At 42.0% G+C, this 16,921-nt stretch overlaps 1 protein-coding gene across 4 annotated transcripts in view; it reads left to right on the top strand.

Moving 5' to 3' along the window:
* The window catches only part of SH3KBP1 (SH3 domain containing kinase binding protein 1), a 407,394-nt gene that overhangs the window by 46,276 nt on the left and 344,197 nt on the right, over positions 1-16,921 (top strand). The window contains exon 1 of one of the 4 annotated variants that reach the window (XM_023737269.1): positions 1,248-1,526. The exons of 2 other annotated variants lie outside the window; for them this stretch is intronic. In XM_023737269.1, the coding sequence (XP_023593037.1) occupies positions 1,499-1,526 (28 nt within the window). In that variant the 5' untranslated portion in view covers positions 1,248-1,498. Of the gene's footprint in view, positions 1-1,247; positions 1,527-16,921 lie in introns of those variants that run through there. One more of the 4 variants, XM_023737262.1, reaches the window with a different exon arrangement.

The following is a 16,921-nucleotide window of genomic DNA, read 5'->3' as shown; positions in this document are numbered from 1 at the left end:
CTTCATTCTCCCTTGCTCCCTGAAGGGATGAGACCAGTGGAGTATCTTAGATGGCCGCTCACAGGCTTTTAAGACCCCAGACACTACTCACCAAGGCAGAATGTAGAACATTGTCTTTATAAACTATGTTATGCCAATTGAGCTAGATGTTCCCTGAGACCATGGTCCCCACAGTCTTTGGCTTATTTTTTAAAGTAAATCACCAGGCCCACCTTCCAAGTCTGTCTTAGTCTGGAAGCTCCCTGAAACCTGTTCAGCATCATAGCAAGACGCAAGCCTCCACGGACAGACTGGTAGTGTCTGTGCCTGAGGTACATTGGCTGGGAATCTAACCCAGGTCTCTTGCTTGGAAGGCGAGAATTCTGCCATTGAACCACCACTGCCCCAACCTCCACTGCTCCACCATGGGACAGAAGGCTTTGTGGAAGGATAAAATTAATGGACCATCTGATGCATCTGGACCTTTCTGGAGGAAATTTAGATGAGGGAGGAAGAGTTTGGAGTTGGGTCAGTTTTTTAAATGAACTTTTTACTAAGCAAAGGAAAAAACAAGACTGTTACTAGCTCCAGGGAAAACCAACAGTTGTGATGGAAAAGAAGCATAATCTTAGTGTACCTTGTGGCTTGGCTTTTAGTAATGTTTGTGTAGTCTTAATGATGGAAATGTTGAACACCAATTCAACCAAAATTATAATACAACCATATAGTGGAATGGAGGTGGGAGGGAGGTGTTCGAGTATGGATGGAGATGATGGAAGAGAGCAAAGACCTCATCTTCCATATGAGGAAAGTGATTAATGATGCCTGAAACTGGGAAAAAAAAAACAAAATCAAGGCATACCAATGCAGGCATCTTATTTAAGGACTTGAGGGCAGATACCAACTAATTAACAAAAGAGGGAACAGTGGTGCTTCCTGGAGGGGACACTTGGTCGAGTGTGCTCTTTTTAGTAACAAGCCTTCCCAGCTATTTGGATCTTTAAGCCATGTGTGAGGTGACTTGGATGACAGGGACCTGTGTTGCCTGCCCTGAGCTGCTCTTGCCTTCATTTGTGGGGCTAAAAGGAAGTGGGGACTTTAGCGCATTCAGGGTTACTAAATGACAAGAAGTAAAGTCTTCGGCTTTCTGGGACCCGTTTATTCTTTCATTCTAAAAGAACGCTGTAGTTACTTTCTAGCTCCTTATTTGTGATCTACTTTAACATACTCAAAAGCGGGGTTTTTATTTTCGGGGGGTGTGTAGTTTATCACATTTTTGAAATTCTGAATATGTCTACTTTCCTCTCTGTTGCAGTTATTGATTTAGAAGAGAGCTAGAAGTGTATGACAGGAGCTGTCACTAAGCCACTTTGAACTTAATTTTATTTTGTTACAGGTAATTGTTTCATGTCTGCTTCTGTGGGGAACAGCGGTGATAGATTTCCTCTCCTTTATTTCCCGAAAGCTTCCCTTTTACCTGTGCAAACCTCTCTCTCCCCCTCCATGCTCCCATGATGTGATGGAAGAAATGCTGAATGCTGAAGCAGGTACCTCTATCTGGGAAAGCTGGTGCTCCTCCTAATGTTAAGTAGCATGTGGAATGTTAGTCTGTTAAGTAGCTGGTAGAATGAACTTATTAGGCCATCTGTAGAAGTGATTAGAAGAAAAAAAACCTGGCAAAAGCAGACCTGGAAAGTTTTCTTAAAATACTCTATGGCACACAGTTCAATTAAATTAGTACTAGTTGTTAGAAATGAATGTTTGCACTGCCAGTGTGTCCACTTAAAAAACAGAAAAGGAGATCAGTTGCAATGCATAGTATATCATTCAACATATACTCAAATGCATGCACATATATATTCTTTCTATGCATAGCACTATGCCAGGTAGGGGCTAAGAGTACATGAAAATATATAATACCTGGTTCCTTCTTTTAAGGAACTTAAATCTGTTTTAGGGTGGCAAGGTATACAATTTAAGAGAAAATGAAAGTTAAAATAACAGGCTAAGATAGGGGTTGGCAAACTGTGACCTATGGACGAAGTCTGGCCTACTGCTTATTTATATAAATAAAGTTTTATTGGAACATGGCTATACTCATTTGTTTATGTATTGTCTATGGCTGCTCTACATCTGCAGAGTTCAGTGCTTGTGAGAAACCATATGGTTCACAAAAGCCTAAAATACTCACTGTCTGGCCTTTTAAAAAAATGTTTACTGACCCCTGTTTTAAGACAATAATTCAAAAAATGTTATAAGACAGTGTCTGTCGGTAGAAGTGATTGAGTCAATCCATGCTATAATTGGAGCCCTGATGGCACAGTGGTTAAGAGCTACGGCTGCTAACCAAAAGGTTAGCAGTTCAAATCCACCAGCTGCTCCTTGGAAACCCTGTGGGGCAGTTCTGCTCTGTCCTGTAGGGTCTCTATCAGTCAGAGGTGACTTGACGGCAACAGGTAGTAGTAGTTATACTGTAGTTAGTAAGTCTGAAAATGGAATGATAGGTGGCCTGAGGAGGGTTTGAAGTTGACCTCACACGATGAAGATGAAGGACATTTTGTGATGCAGGGAGTAAGGAACTAAATTTCATGGATGGAACATCCATGGCATCCTCAAGGGAAGAGCATGTGGGATGATAGGGACTGCGACTGTCTGACTGGAACAGTGGCTAGAGGCTGGGTGTAAATACAAGTGAGGTTGTCAAGGTCAAACCTGGGTTAGGTTTGTGGTAGCCTTTGAGTTCCAGGATCAAGAATGGGAAGTTTCCCCAAACATTTGATATCTTTCCAAGGCAGCATTCATCTACACAATAAATACTTATTCATGACCTGTTATGTGCTTGACCACAAGTGGATGTTAAAGTACATTGAGGTACATCCCCCTTGTGGACTCGTAAATACAGCTCATTGTTTCATGTAGTGCTAGTTTTACATATCATTTCCAAGAGAGGGTTAACCTTGAGATCTCTTGACTGCTGCTTAATGCTAGGAGACTTGTATGGACAGGTAGTCGCCCCTTCCATGGGGACAGTGTTCTGGAGAGTCTCTTGAGAAGGGAATTATAGAAAGGATTGTTGTGTGGTTGAGAGACATTGGGAGAGGGGAAGGAAGGAGGAGACCCCCACTCATCCTTGGCCACCACATTGTCTCTTCCTTCCCTTTAGGGCTCTGTTCTGTCCGCTGTTTTGTCTGGCTCCTCAGAGCACCTGCACAGTCTTCACAGGGTGGGCTTTCACTGTCTGGATCCCCATTTCTATTCAGTTGGCCATCATAACCTTTCTACCTGCCACAGTCTCCCCCACTTCCTGACCACCCCCATCCCAGCGAGTGTCCTGCTGTCTTGGTCTGCCAGGCACTGGACATCCCCGCTTCCCCTCCATCAGTTATTAGAGGCCATTGAGCTCAGCTCTGAATCTTGCCTCTCCTAGCTGGGCACAGGCCTCGACCGCCATGCAGTGCTTGTGCTTGGCCCTGTGGTAGGCTCTGGAGGGGTGGTGGAGATGGGGCACTGGGCTGCTGTCCACTCTGCTGGGTCCTTACAGCCACCTATCGATGCTTCCACTTACCTCTCATCCACTCTTTGTTTTTTTCTTTTGTAAATTAACGTATACACGCACAGAAAAAAAACCAGAAAAATTCTGTACTGCATTTTACACTGAACTTATTCCAGACTTTTTCTCCTCAAGCACCTCAGATTCTCTTTTCACACCTGGCTGTCATCAGCAGATGACCATGATTCCTATTTAGGAGAAGGTGTCAACTCCCTTGTGTACCCTCATGTTCACATCAGTATATTGCAGTTGTAGCATTTATCCGCATTGATCCTCTTTTTAGTCATTGTTAGAGAAAGAAAGATCTTTCCTCTTCTTTGTATCTTTCCTGACTTCTCTCCTATGAGGAGTCCTTGACTCATAGTCCTGTTGTCTACTATAGTGACCCCTTCCCTCCAGACTCTCAATAAATACTTCCTGGATCAAAGAGTCATTCTGTCAGAGAAAAGGCCAGCTAAGAATTTATAAGGGGGCAGGGCCTGATTTGGTCTGGTTTCACATTTGAGCGTACTATCTGGATTCATGCGCTCCCTTTGGTATCTTCACGTTTTTATCTTGGCTGAGATGTGTATTTCAGAAAATCTTCATTGATTGAAAAAACATGAGCAGGAACAGGGGCAAGGAGACAGGCTTTGAATCCAGACTGGCTGGCGACTGGGCTTTCAGCTCCCCACCCTTGGACAGGTTATCTGATATCTCTAGGAACCAGAGCCTTCATAAATTGGGAACAGCAACAGTCACCTCATGAGTGTGTTCTAGTTACTATTGCTACCTGATAAACAACTCCAAAACTTAGCACCTTCAAACAGCCAGTCTGTTATACTCACAGATTTTGTCGGTCAAGAATTTGGACAGGTTAGGTGGGGATGGCTTGTCTCAGCTCCACAATGTTGGGGGTCTCAGCTGGAAAGGCTTGAGGGCTGGGGGTGACTTGGAATCATCTGGAGGCTCTGTCACCCACAAACCTGGGGCCTGTGGAGTACCTGCCTGGAACCCCTCTGTGTGGCTTGGCTTCCTCCCAGCGTGGCTGTCTCGGGTTAGTTGACCTTCTTAGATGGCAGCTCAGGGCTTCAAGTGCAGGTGCACCATCAAGTGAGTTGGAAGCTGCATACATAAGCTTCTGTTACCAGCCTCAGAAGTCACACTGCATCACTTCCCTGCACTCTGTTGGTCGAAGTGATCACAAATCAAAGGCAGGGGTAGATGGGATTAGATTTCTCCTGTTGGTGGCTGGGTCACTTTCTTGAAGAGCATGAGGGATGGGAGAGGTTGCAGCAGCCATCTTGGAAAATACGATCTGCCACAGAGTGATTGCTACAAATAAATGATATAATGTGGATAAAATCACCTGGCACCTAGATATTCCAAAAGTAGTTCCATTCAGCAAGTATCTGTTAGGTTCTCACCATATGCCAGGCATAAGGCCGGTGCTGGGTCTACAGAGGCAGACAAAGCAGACGTGGTCCCTGTCTTCCTGGAGCTTTCAGTCTAGTCAGGAGACAGGAATCAAAATGGAATCAGAACTGTGACAAGGACTCGGAAAGCCTTCTCCTTTCATGGAGAGGGACTGGTTGAGCATTTGGGTTTGTTTCATTTTGAGTGATTCTTTTCCTCCAGTGCACAGTAAGGAGGGCAGTCTGCCCAGTGTTAATGTGGACCCACTTGCTGCTTCCTGCTTTTTTAAGTTGTGGTAAAATATAATAACAAAAAAACTTCCCATTTTAACCGTTTTTAAATATATAATTCAGTGGCATCAATTACGTTCATAATGTTGTGCAACCATTGCTACTATCTATTTCCAAAAATTTTCATCATCCCAAGCAGAAACTCAGTACTCCTTAAGCAGTAACTCCCCATTTCCACATCCCCGCCAGACCCTGAGAAACAAAAAAGACACAAACCCATTGCCATCGAGTCAGTTCCGACTCACAGCAACCGTATAGGCAGAGCAGAACTGTCCCATAGGGTTTCCAAGGCTGTAAATCTTTATAGGAGCAGACTGCCACATCTTTCTCCTGAGGAGCAGCTGGTGGGTTTGAACTGCCAACCTTATAACCACTAATAAACTTTGGTCTCTTTGTGTTTGTCTATTCTAGATAATTCTTATAAGTGGGACCCCATACAATATTTGTCCTTTTGTGTCTGGCTTATTTCACTCAGCATGACGTTTTCAGGATTCATCCATGTTGTGGCATGTATCAGAACTTCATTTCTCTCTATGGCTGAATAATATTCCATTGCATGTGTGGACCACATTTTGTTTATCCATTCATCTGTTGGTGGACATTTAGGTTGTTTCCACCTTTTTTGGCTGTTGTATGCTGCTTCCTATTTAGTGATGCTTCTGCAGACCTGTAGATGCATGGCCCTGAAAGGTGCCCTAGAAATCATCAGGGCCGAGGTCTGGAAGCACACTCTGACCCATTTTAAACATCAGACCTTTTTGTTCAGATGCAGACTTATGTTCCTCCTTCCTAAAAAGCAATTTAGGAGAGGGGCAGAGGTATACAGAATCCCCTGGAGGAACCATCTTCAACCTAGACATTCTGATGTGGACCAGAGTGAGGGGACAGGGGCAGGAGGTGGCTCCACAAGTAGTCCTGACACCTCTGGGCAGGGCCGGATTAAGGCATGTGAGGACCATGAACACTGATACTCCGTGGTACTCCCTCCACTGCTCATGCGTTCCAGTGGGATATGTGAGTTATATATATACATGTATATATATATGTGCGTGTGCATGTCTTAGCTACCCATGATGTAACTTCTTTTTAAATGCGACTATAATGTTATTGATTGTTTGCAAAAGTGGTATATGCCATTTTAGTGGAATGAGATGAACTGGATTATAAAATTTTTAGTGGATGCAGAGTTCTAAGATTTTTCGTGTATACCACATTTTCTACAAAATAGTATTCCACATACTCTACAACAAGGAAAACGTATCATTTTCATTTAGTGCCCTGCCAATTCCCTTCCACCGCGGCGCTCACTTTTCCTTGTGTCCTGTCTGCTTGGTATCTGTGGGTCTTTGCTTTGGACAACTGGTGCCCCTGTTTTGTTGAGGTCCTAAGGACGTGCTTACCTTGCTTATTGGGTAATCTGTCCCTGCCTTCAAGTGAGGAACCCAGCTCGGGATAGACCAACGCTTCTCAAGTGGTACTATAGGAATCCCCTAGGGCCCTTGTTCCAATGCAGATTCTGGTTCAGTAGGTCTGGGTGACGCCAGGGGATGCTGCTGCACAGTGAGGGTGTCGAGAGGCCCAGGGAGGGACAGAGAGAAAGAGAGAGAGAGAGATGCCTGTGGGGGCTTCCCTTGTGCACCGAGAGGGGCCAGTGGGGGCTTCCCCTGTGCACCGAGAGGGGCCAGTTCTCAGAAAGTGGTACGTGGGGCTAGACTCATGATCTGCCCGTTCTCTGCCACGTTTCAACATGCGCTTCTTCAGGATAAGGACGCTGTTAGAAACCATAATCACAATATCAGTTTTACACCTAAACAACCCAAACCGCAGCCTTTCTTATACAAAACGTGGTTCAAGAAAGCCAAAATCAGAATGTTCACAAAGCTGGCCTAACAGCTCCACTCCAAGGTCCACGCTCATAAATGTGGTGTGTGTACTTGTTGCTGATTGTTTTCTTAAATAGTTAGAAGTATGCATTTTTAAAGGCATTAGGATTAAGTACTATATAACCTCCAAGGTAAACACAGTTTTAAAACCCAGTCCCCTCATTTTCGGATGAAACCTGGCACAGTGGTTCTTCTATAATGCATCTCTTGCAGGAAGATTATCACCATTTTGGTAACTTGTGGTTGTTTTAGATTTCGTAATTATTCACAGAAAATAAATTATAGCTCTAAAAAGGAAAAAAAAAACCCTTTGAATTAATTCTTTATTTGAAGATATTTATATGTACCTAGTGCCCTTGATAAGTAATTCAGGTATTGAAATGCACACATATATTTTAAATACTTTGTTGCCTTTAAAAAACCCCACCTTCCTTTCAGGTGCATTGCCATCTGAATCACTTGTGAAACTAGTGATTACACCAGCTAAAGTTACACCAGCATTAAAAAATTCCTCGTCATCTTTTAAATTCAGTGTGAAACATTATTTCTCTGTTTATAAATTTTGAACATTTTAAACAATCCATAAGAGTTTCAGAATGTATTTCCTAAAGATAAGGATGCTTTAAAAAAACATAATCACATTATCATTTTTGTGACAAAACAACGATATTTCTTTATCATCAGACCTCCAGTCGAAATATCCAATTGTTATCCTGTTGCTTGCAAGTTGGTTCCAACTCATAGAGATCCTATAGGACAGAGTAGAACTGCCCCACAGGGTTTCCAAGGAGCAGCTGGTGGACTCGAACTGCCGGTCTTTTGGTTAGCAGCCAAGCTGTTAACCACTATGCCGCCAGTTAAAAATTAAAAAAAAAAAAAAAGTTGTTCTAATCAGGATTTGGAAGATCTCTAAATCTGTTTTAATCTATGTTCCCCCATCTTTCTCTCTCTCTTTTTTTACTTTGTAATCTTTTCTTTGGTTGAAGAAACTAAATTGTTTGCCTTATAGAGTTTCCCATAGTACAAATTTTGTTGACTACACTTTTAGGGTGCCATTTAACACATTCCCTGATCCCCTGTATTCCCTGTAAACTGGTAGTAAATCCTGAGGCTTGATCCAATCCAGATTCAGTTTGTTGGCAAGAATACTTCCCTGGTGGGGTCCCGGACTTCTCTCCTGAGGCACCTAGTGCCTGGTTGTCTCTTTTTGTAGTATTAGCAGCTGTTAGTGATCATTGCCTAGGTCCTTGATTATATTAGAGGTTGCAAAATGTTGATTGTCTAATTCTCTCACTCCTTCATTTATTACCCTGAAAAACTCGTGTACGAGGAGAGATATCTCAGTGTCAATTATTTGGTTATCCTAAATTCATATAGGAAAGGCAGGATGAATGTTTGATTCTTTTCCTTAATTTACCAGTTTTCAAAATAATGAGTTGATTCTCTAGCATCCTCCAAAGGTGACCACTGAATTGGTTTTTTAAAAAAAATCACTATGAAACATATATCACATGACATTATTTTGTATTTGAAGCATATCAAACCTATTTGGTATGTTTCAATCTATTGCAGTTATTCTTACCGATACTAATATTGTCCCATTGTGGCTAGTGGGAGCCTCTTTAAGTTAGCTTCTGAGTTGTCTTTACAGGACCCTAGTAGTCTTTGATGGCTTCCTTGCTTTCTGGTATAAGATGTCTAAGGCTTATCATATTTCCTGCCCTAGACCTGGAATCAGCTATTTTTCCAAAGCTCCCTGGCTCCCTTTTATTGAGAAGTGGTGTTTAGAGACTAAGTTTAATTATTTCTGAAAAAAAAAAAAAAAAATACACCTTGCTGTGCTCACATCGTCCATCTAGAAGTTTTCTTTCCGAATGGGGCTGTTGATCCTTTTAGTTTTAGGTTTTTTTTTTTTTAAATTAACTTCATGTTTCAGTTTTGGAAAAGATTTCAAAAAATTTAAACCCTAGTCCAGTTTATTTAGATGTTACTTTGTTTGTCCAGCTTTAAATTGTAGCCTTCTAAAGAAAGAACAATGTTGGGTTTTAATTTCACTTCTGTGGCGTGTTAGTCAGTGTAGATACGTACTTATTAAGTAGTTTCCTCATGCTATTATAACGTATTTACAATGTAATCAATTAAGTAACACTCTTGAACTAATACTTGATGAGCAACTTTTAGTTCAAATTGTTGTTTAACTATTAATAATGCCAACCAAAATGACTTGTCAAAGGCTGGCAGTTACAATGTTGATAGACTGACAATTATTATATAACATCACAGGTGAAATTTATGATGAAACCATCCGATGCACCATCCCTAATAACTTTCTTGGATGTAATCTTTACGGAAGCAGATCACTCAGGTCTTTCTCCTGCAGAGCCGCTGGGTGGGTTCAAACCACTAACTTTTCGTTTAGCGGTCGAACGTGTATTGCGCCACCAGGGCTCTTTAATTTAATTTACACATTATGGTGTTGCAGATATGCTGGGTGCTATCTCCAGATTATGTGGTGAGGAACTCAAAGTAGTTATGTTTATGACAGTGTGTAATTCTAGCCTGCTCTGGAGGGTCATTGTTTTGCTGTTGTCTTCTGCTTTCAGCCCTGTACATTTGTCTCAGTTATCATCTAGGGTTCTCAGCTTCTTGTCAAAACCATCTCCAGGTTTTTCCCCACTCAGCAGAAAGCATTTCTGGAGTGCCTTTTGGCACCAAGCCGTCAGCTAGGCAGCCCATGGAGGACAATGCATTGGGCAACGAGGCTTTTCTTTTAGGAGTCCCACAAGCTTCAGTTTTCTACTTCTCTCCTGCTTTCCAGGGGCTCACAGTTTAGCAGGATTATGATACCTGGGGTTAGACATGAAGGCTGAAGACAGACAGGAAATCTGCCCAGGGAAGGCAGTGAAGGGTCACTGTGGTTTCCTCTCACCTCGCCATCTACTTTCTCTCTTACCAGACAGTGCATTTCTTCTTAACAGAAGGCCATGCAGTGAGTAAGCCCTCGCCCTCATTGCCCCACTGTGCTGACTAGCCACAGTTTTCTGTGGAATCGTTCTAAACTTCCCTCCTTTTGACCTGGTTCCCCCCCGCCCCGCCCCCTTAGCATTCTTGCCTCTTCCGCTTTCAGCTGATTTGGCTCAGCCACACTGAAATCCACATCCAGGCTTTGCCTTTCTTCTTTCATAAAACACATGTCTAAATATAAAGCCAGTTCCTCATCCTTCCAAATCCTCTCCTTGAGAAAAGAGTTGAATTCTATTACAGTCCTTACAAAGTATCTTGTGTTATAGGGTTCTGTTAATTATTTTGAACAGAGTAGTTTGAACAATCCTTTTAGATACCTTATCCATAATCAAATGTGTTTCCACCACCCATGCAGTGTCTGTCGAATATAATTATTTCATGAAATGAGAAGGTATTGGAGAGAAAGCAATGTTTTCTGATGATTTTATTTTACATAATCTGTGATAATAGTATAAGTAGACATTTGGCTGTTATTCTTCAGTTTCAAAGTTTATTTATTCAGGCTGGCCCACAGCCTTTTGGATCTTCTCACAGACAAATAGGAGATCATCTTACAACCAGGGATCTATCTTTGGGTCTCCTTCGAGCCTGAAAGCCAGGCTGTCATTACAAAGTCAGGAAAAAAAAAATACCGTCTCTACTCATCCTCAAACCATTTTATTACTTAAAACTGCCAAATATTTATGTAAAACAACATTCACATGCTTTCTCTCTTCTATTTGAAAAGAAAGCTGTCTTTTTTTTAAATAAAATTTTATTGTGTTTTCGGTGAAAGTTTTCACAGCAAATTAGATTCCCATTTAACAAATTCTACACAAATTGTTCAGTGACATTGGATGCATTCTTCACGGTGTATCAGCATTCTCATTATTTCTGTTCTGGTTGTCCCATTTCCAGTAATCTAGTCTCCCTGTACCCTTACCTTCTCGTCTTTGCTTTAAAGTATTTGTTGACCATTTGGTCTCAGATAGATGACTTTTTAAAGGAGCGCTGTACTCATTAGCTTACTTATTTTGTAAGCTAATCTATTATTTAGCTGAAAGGTGACCTCAGGGGATAGTTTTGGTTCAAGATTTAAATAGTATCTCAGGGCAGTAGTCTCAGGGAATCCTCTAGTCTCAACCAGTCCAGTAAGTCTGAATTTTTGTAAGAATTTGAAATACTGTCCCCCATTTTTCTCTCATTCTATCAGGATCCATCTATTGTGGCCCTGATCAGAACAATCTGTAGTGGTAGCCAGGTACCATCTAGTTCTTGTAGTGTCAGGGTAGATAAGGCCTTGATTCTTGTAGACAATCCTGTAGACTAGTTTTTTTCTTTGAGTATTGGGTTTCCTTCTTTCTCTTTTGCTCTGGATGAATAGGGACCAATAGTAGTATTTTAGATGGCCGCTTGTAAGCTTTTAAGATCCCAGACACTTCTCACCAAACTGGGATACGGAACAGAAACTTTATGAATGCCAGTTGACTGAGTTTTCCCACAAGACTATGGTCCTAAGCCTTTAAACCCAGAAAACCAATCCTGTGAAGTGTTTGATTATATCTGAGAAGTATTCCTAACTTAAAGCTATGTCTTCTTTAAATGACTGAACTATTTTGACTCAGCTGACTTTTTCTGAGATTTGTTTTCTAAGATGCAGCTTATTTTTCCTGCTCGTGATTGTTGTGTAATAACTATTCTCCACACAGGCTTATCCAGCTATAACAGGCTGTCTTTATTCTTCACTAGTTTTTTACCTGCAAAATCATCTGCATACTTTCTCTGTGCTTTCTTTTTCATGAAAATAATCTTTTTTCTGGCCAAGTTCTTCTTACTCAGTCTAATGCATGTTCTAAAAGAGCTGTGTGCTAGGTTTGCAGAGGTTAATTTCAATTGGGAAGTGTTTAATAACCGAGTATTCCTGAGCTCCTTGGGTCATTTTTCCAAGGCTAGGCCCTGGTGAGGCAAAGGAGTCAGAATGCAGGCTGGAAGAGATTCAAGGCTCCACTGCTTTGTGAATCGCTTTCCTATTCAGGGAACGGGGTGACCTGGTCATGTCTCTGCATCGTGTTCCAACCCTGAACATAATGGCTGTCTGCTGTTAGGGGTGATGGTCATGGCAGAGTTGGGAAGGGAATTGAGGCTGGTCACAGCAGCAGCTGATAGGCTTGGACCAGTGGGTCATACTTGTTTTGTGTCTAGCAACTAGCTCACGTTTGTAACTGCATTACAGTTGATAGGTGAGAACTGTGCCTTGTGCATACTTGGGTCGAGAAGAAAGAGTCTATTTTTTTTTTTAAGCTGATGCAATGGGTATATCCATTAAGATTTTTTGGTTGCAATCAACAGAAACCAACTCTCCTTTAACTAAAGCAGGAAAAGGGATTTATTGGAAGGCTGTGGGGATGGTTTATAGGGTGGAGGGAAAAGCTGGAGGACCAGGTCTGGGAAAAGATGGGCATCTTTCAGCTCCTGGGATTTCGGCCTCTTCTGGGAGCCCTGGTGGGGGAATCTGCTCTAGCCATTTCCAGTCTTTGTCACATCACTATGGAGTCACACTTGGGTCCTGTGCCCATACACTGGCAGGCAGAGGGCAGGGCCTGTTGATGGATAGGCCCATCAGACTATATCTCATGGGAAATAGGAAGTTCCCCCTCCCTGAATCAGGAAACGGACTCTCCCTGGGACGCAAACACAATAACCACCTCGATAAGCAAATATCTACAGTCTATAAATTACCACATAAACATCACATCAGCTTTTAATTTTTATTTTAAGAGCTTTATTGAGGTATGAAAGTCCACCCATTTTAAATGTACAATTCAGTGATTTTTAGTAAATTCACGTCATTGCGCCACTATCACCACAATTCAATATTAGAAAACTTCCATCCCCCACAAAAGGTCCGGCACACCCATTTGCAGTCAGTTCTCATTCCCAGCCCTAGCCCCAGGCAGCTGCTAATATGTTTTCTGTCTCCTTAGATTTGAACATAGGTTTTTATATGTTCCTGAGTGGTGTAATTTTTTCTGAGTATTCTGGAAACTGCTTTATATGAAAGAAGAAAAAAGCAAACTAATGGCGTGAAAATCTATATGTCACTAGTCTGTTTTCTCTTTAGATCTTTTCTTCTCTCATGTGGACTGTAAGTTGGGAGAGCTTAGTCCTAGTCTTATCATTGACATTATTTAGCCCTCTTAATCTCTCTAAGCCTCAGTCACGGAACCTTCTAGGCCTCAGTTCCTTATCTATAAAATAAAGGATTCAAGAAGATGATAACTGATGTTCTTTATATCTTTAATAATGAGCAGTCATGCTCTTTTTTTGTGAGATCTTTTTTTTTTTTTTGATGAAGAATTATGTCTTCATTCTACATGTTCTCTTCAGTCAGAGAACTGGAAAAAATTAAAAATTAATTCAAAATTCACGAGACTAAGTGTAAAAGCAATTTAAGTTTGTAACCTTTCTACTTCTGAAGTTAATTAAAGCTTAAAACTGCACTGAGCCTTTTGTGACGTCACGTATCCATGTATATAGATGAAGGAAATTAATTGAATACTTTCCATTATCCTTCACTCTTTCTTGTTTATTCAAATATTTCTTGAGCCAGACCTGATGCTAGGCATGGGAGATTGGATCCTGGAAAAGCTCTGGGCTTAGCTTGCAGTCTGCATGGGGCAAGTGCTTCCAGAGAGGAAGTACAGTGTGCAGAGGCGGGGTGGGGCCCGGTGGCCAAGCCAGAACGCGACCCGTGAGAAGTTAACCGTGAGAAGCTGCTTGGCAGCTGGCTGAGCCAACCGACGGTTCAAAACCACCCATTTCATCTCTGAGGGGAGGAGACATTGGAGCAAGTTTGAAGGTGGAGATGGGGGAGGTTGAAGCGTTTTGCATTTCTAAGCAGATCTCTTATCTCCTCTTGCTCTATCTTTTTCTACACATGAGTTAACTGTAGCTTTGGTTTTTGCAGCGACTGAAGATGTTGCAAACTTAGGAGGTTGGCTTTTGGCACGGCAGGCAGCTGGAGGGTGGTATTTTTCTGATGGGGAGACGTCCTTAAGTTTTTTAATTTATGGCATCTGTAAATATGGGATTTTGTTTACTGCTGCCCTGATTACACCTCTGATATATTTTATTTAGCTTAATGTTTGCATTTTGTGTTCACTCCCATAGGTAGTTTCCCAAAGGGTACCATTAAAAAAAAAAAACTTAGATAATGTTTTGTCCTTGCTGCAGCTACAGCTGAAAGCGAGGAAATAGGTTTTGGGGGCACAGACTTCCTCATGGGCTCTGAATATTTTGGCTTTGTTTTGTGTAAGCTGAGGTCTTCAGCTTCTGTGTGGCAAGTATTATCCTAAACCATTGCTGTCCGAAAGAAATTTAAGACAAGACACATATATAATTTGAAATGTTTTAATAGCCACATAAAATAAGTAAAAAGAAATGGGTGAAATCAGTTTTAATAATATATTTATTTAACCTAACATATCGAAAATATTATGATTTCAACATGCAACGAATCTAAAAAATTATTATTGAGAGATTTTATATTCTTTTTTTTCCAATATGTCTTTGAAACTTGGTTTATATTTGACCAGTTGCTGTTGGGCCGATTCCAACTCATGGCGACCCCATGAGTGTCAGAATAGAACTGTGCTCCATAGGGTTTTCAATGGCTGAGTTTTCAGAAGTTTGTCAGACCTTTCTTCCAAGGTGCGTCTGGGTGGACTTGAACCTCCATCCTTTTGGTTAGCAGCCAAGCACATTCAGCGTTTACATCACCCAGGGGCCAAGCACATTCAGCGTTTACATCACCCAGGGACTCTGTGTATTTGACAGCACATCTCAATTCAAGCACATCCCTGTGTATTAAGCACATTTCAAGTGCTCAATAGTCACATGTGGTGAGTGGTACCAGATGGGATAGCACAGTCCTAAAGCTTTCAGAGGTTTGCAGAGGACACAGGAAGGGGTCCTTTTGGGGGCAGGAGAGACACAGGCTAATGATTTATGAGCTCTGAACAAAGCCATACACAGGTTTCCTCCTCATACAGAAACCTGATATGTAAAAATTCATCTTGACAGGAAAGGTAGAGCAGGAAGTGATTATTCACGTTACAAAAGAATTAACCACAGGATCCTTTAAATAGCAAGCTCCTTTAGTGCACTGAAGAATATGACTCAATTTGCAAAAATATGATTGGCACTTGACATTTTAGTAGCACCTTTGTTTGGGCAGAGAATGATCTGCCTTTATCACATGCAAGTTAGCGTTCAGTTTATCAAGTCTTTATTGGGCACCTACTATGTGTCTTAGATGCTCATAGGGGACCATCACAGAACTAAGGATGATCCGTACCCAGAAGGCATTTATAGGCTCACTGGGAGGATAAGGCCTATGTATGCATCCACTACCTCCTGGGATTGCCTCAAGGCCAGGGCAGGGAGGCCTGTGGGCTGGAGGAGCCGGGAAGGCTGGCTGGAGGCAGTCTGGCAGAGCTGGGGCCAGAAGGCAGGGAGAGCACAGTGGTTGCTTAAGTGTCTGGGAGTTCAGAGAAAGGGTAAGTCAGGAAAGACCAGCTAGCTAGGATGTTGGGAAGACTCAGATATTATGCAGTTACGCATTATTTTCACCACCCATCTGTCAGTTTGTCATACTGTGGTGACGTATTTTGCTATGATGCTGGAAGCTATGCTACCCTATTTCAAATACCAGCAGGCCACCCACGTTGGACAGGTTTCAGCAGAGATTCTAGGCTAAGACAGACTAGGAAGAAAGGCCTGGTGATCTCCTTCTGAAAATTAGTCAGTGAAAATCCAGTGATTCACAAGAGAATGTTGTCTGATATAGTGCTGGAAGAATAGCCCCCTAGATTAGAAGGCACTCACATTACACGGTGACTTCAACAGTGGACTCAAGGGTACCAAAGATTGTGAAGGTTGCGCAGGACAGGGCAGTGTTTTGTTCTGTGGTATGTGGGGTTGCTGTGAGTCAGAACTGACTCTATGGCAACTAACAATAACAGCAGCATGTTTTATTTATCTCTGAGTCCCCAGTTTCTCATCCCCAGCCTTCCTCATAGCAGGTACCTTAGTTATCCGGTGCTGCTGTAACAGAAATAACCACAAGTGGGTGGCTTTAGCAAACAGAAATTTATTTTCTCACAGTTTAGGAGGCTAGGAGTCTGAATTCAGGGTGCCGGCTCTAGGGGTGAAGGCTTTCTCTCTCTGTCGGCTCTGGAGGAAGGTCCTTGTCTCTCCTCCTGGGCGATCTTCACGTAGTGTGACATCTTTTTCCCCATCTCTGCTGCTTTTAGCTTGCTTGTTTAATCTCTAGTGCTTAAGAACTCGGCTGCTAACCAAAAGATTGGCAGTTCGAATCTACCAGCCTCTCCTTGGGAACCCTATGGGGCAGTTCTGCTCTGTCCTATAGGGTCGCTATGAATCGGAATTGACACGGGTTTAGTTTTTTTTTGGGGGGGTGGTTATATCTCAAAAGACATTGACTTAAGACACACCCTATATTAATCCTGTCTCATTAACATAACAAAGACAACTCATTCCCAAGTAGGATTATAACCACAGGCATAGAGATTAGGATTTACAACATTTGGGGGGATGCAATTCAATCCATGATAGCAGGCATCAGTTAATGTGTGTCATTGTGCTCATCTTAAGAGCAGATGGGAGAAGAACCGGCACGTGCTTCTATCTCGTTTGTACCAACAGGCAACAGCTGTTTACTTTTTAGGACCACCCCCCCCATATTTTTTTTATTTTATTGTTGCACTTTAAATGAAAGTTTACAATTCAAGCTAGTCTCT

Source organism: Trichechus manatus, unplaced genomic scaffold (assembly GCF_000243295.1).
Source record: "Trichechus manatus latirostris isolate Lorelei unplaced genomic scaffold, TriManLat1.0 scaffold00100, whole genome shotgun sequence".
NCBI classification, from domain to species: domain Eukaryota; kingdom Metazoa; phylum Chordata; class Mammalia; order Sirenia; family Trichechidae; genus Trichechus; species Trichechus manatus.
Note: the sequence above shows the minus strand (reverse complement) of the source record. Positions and strands in the feature narration are given on the sequence as shown.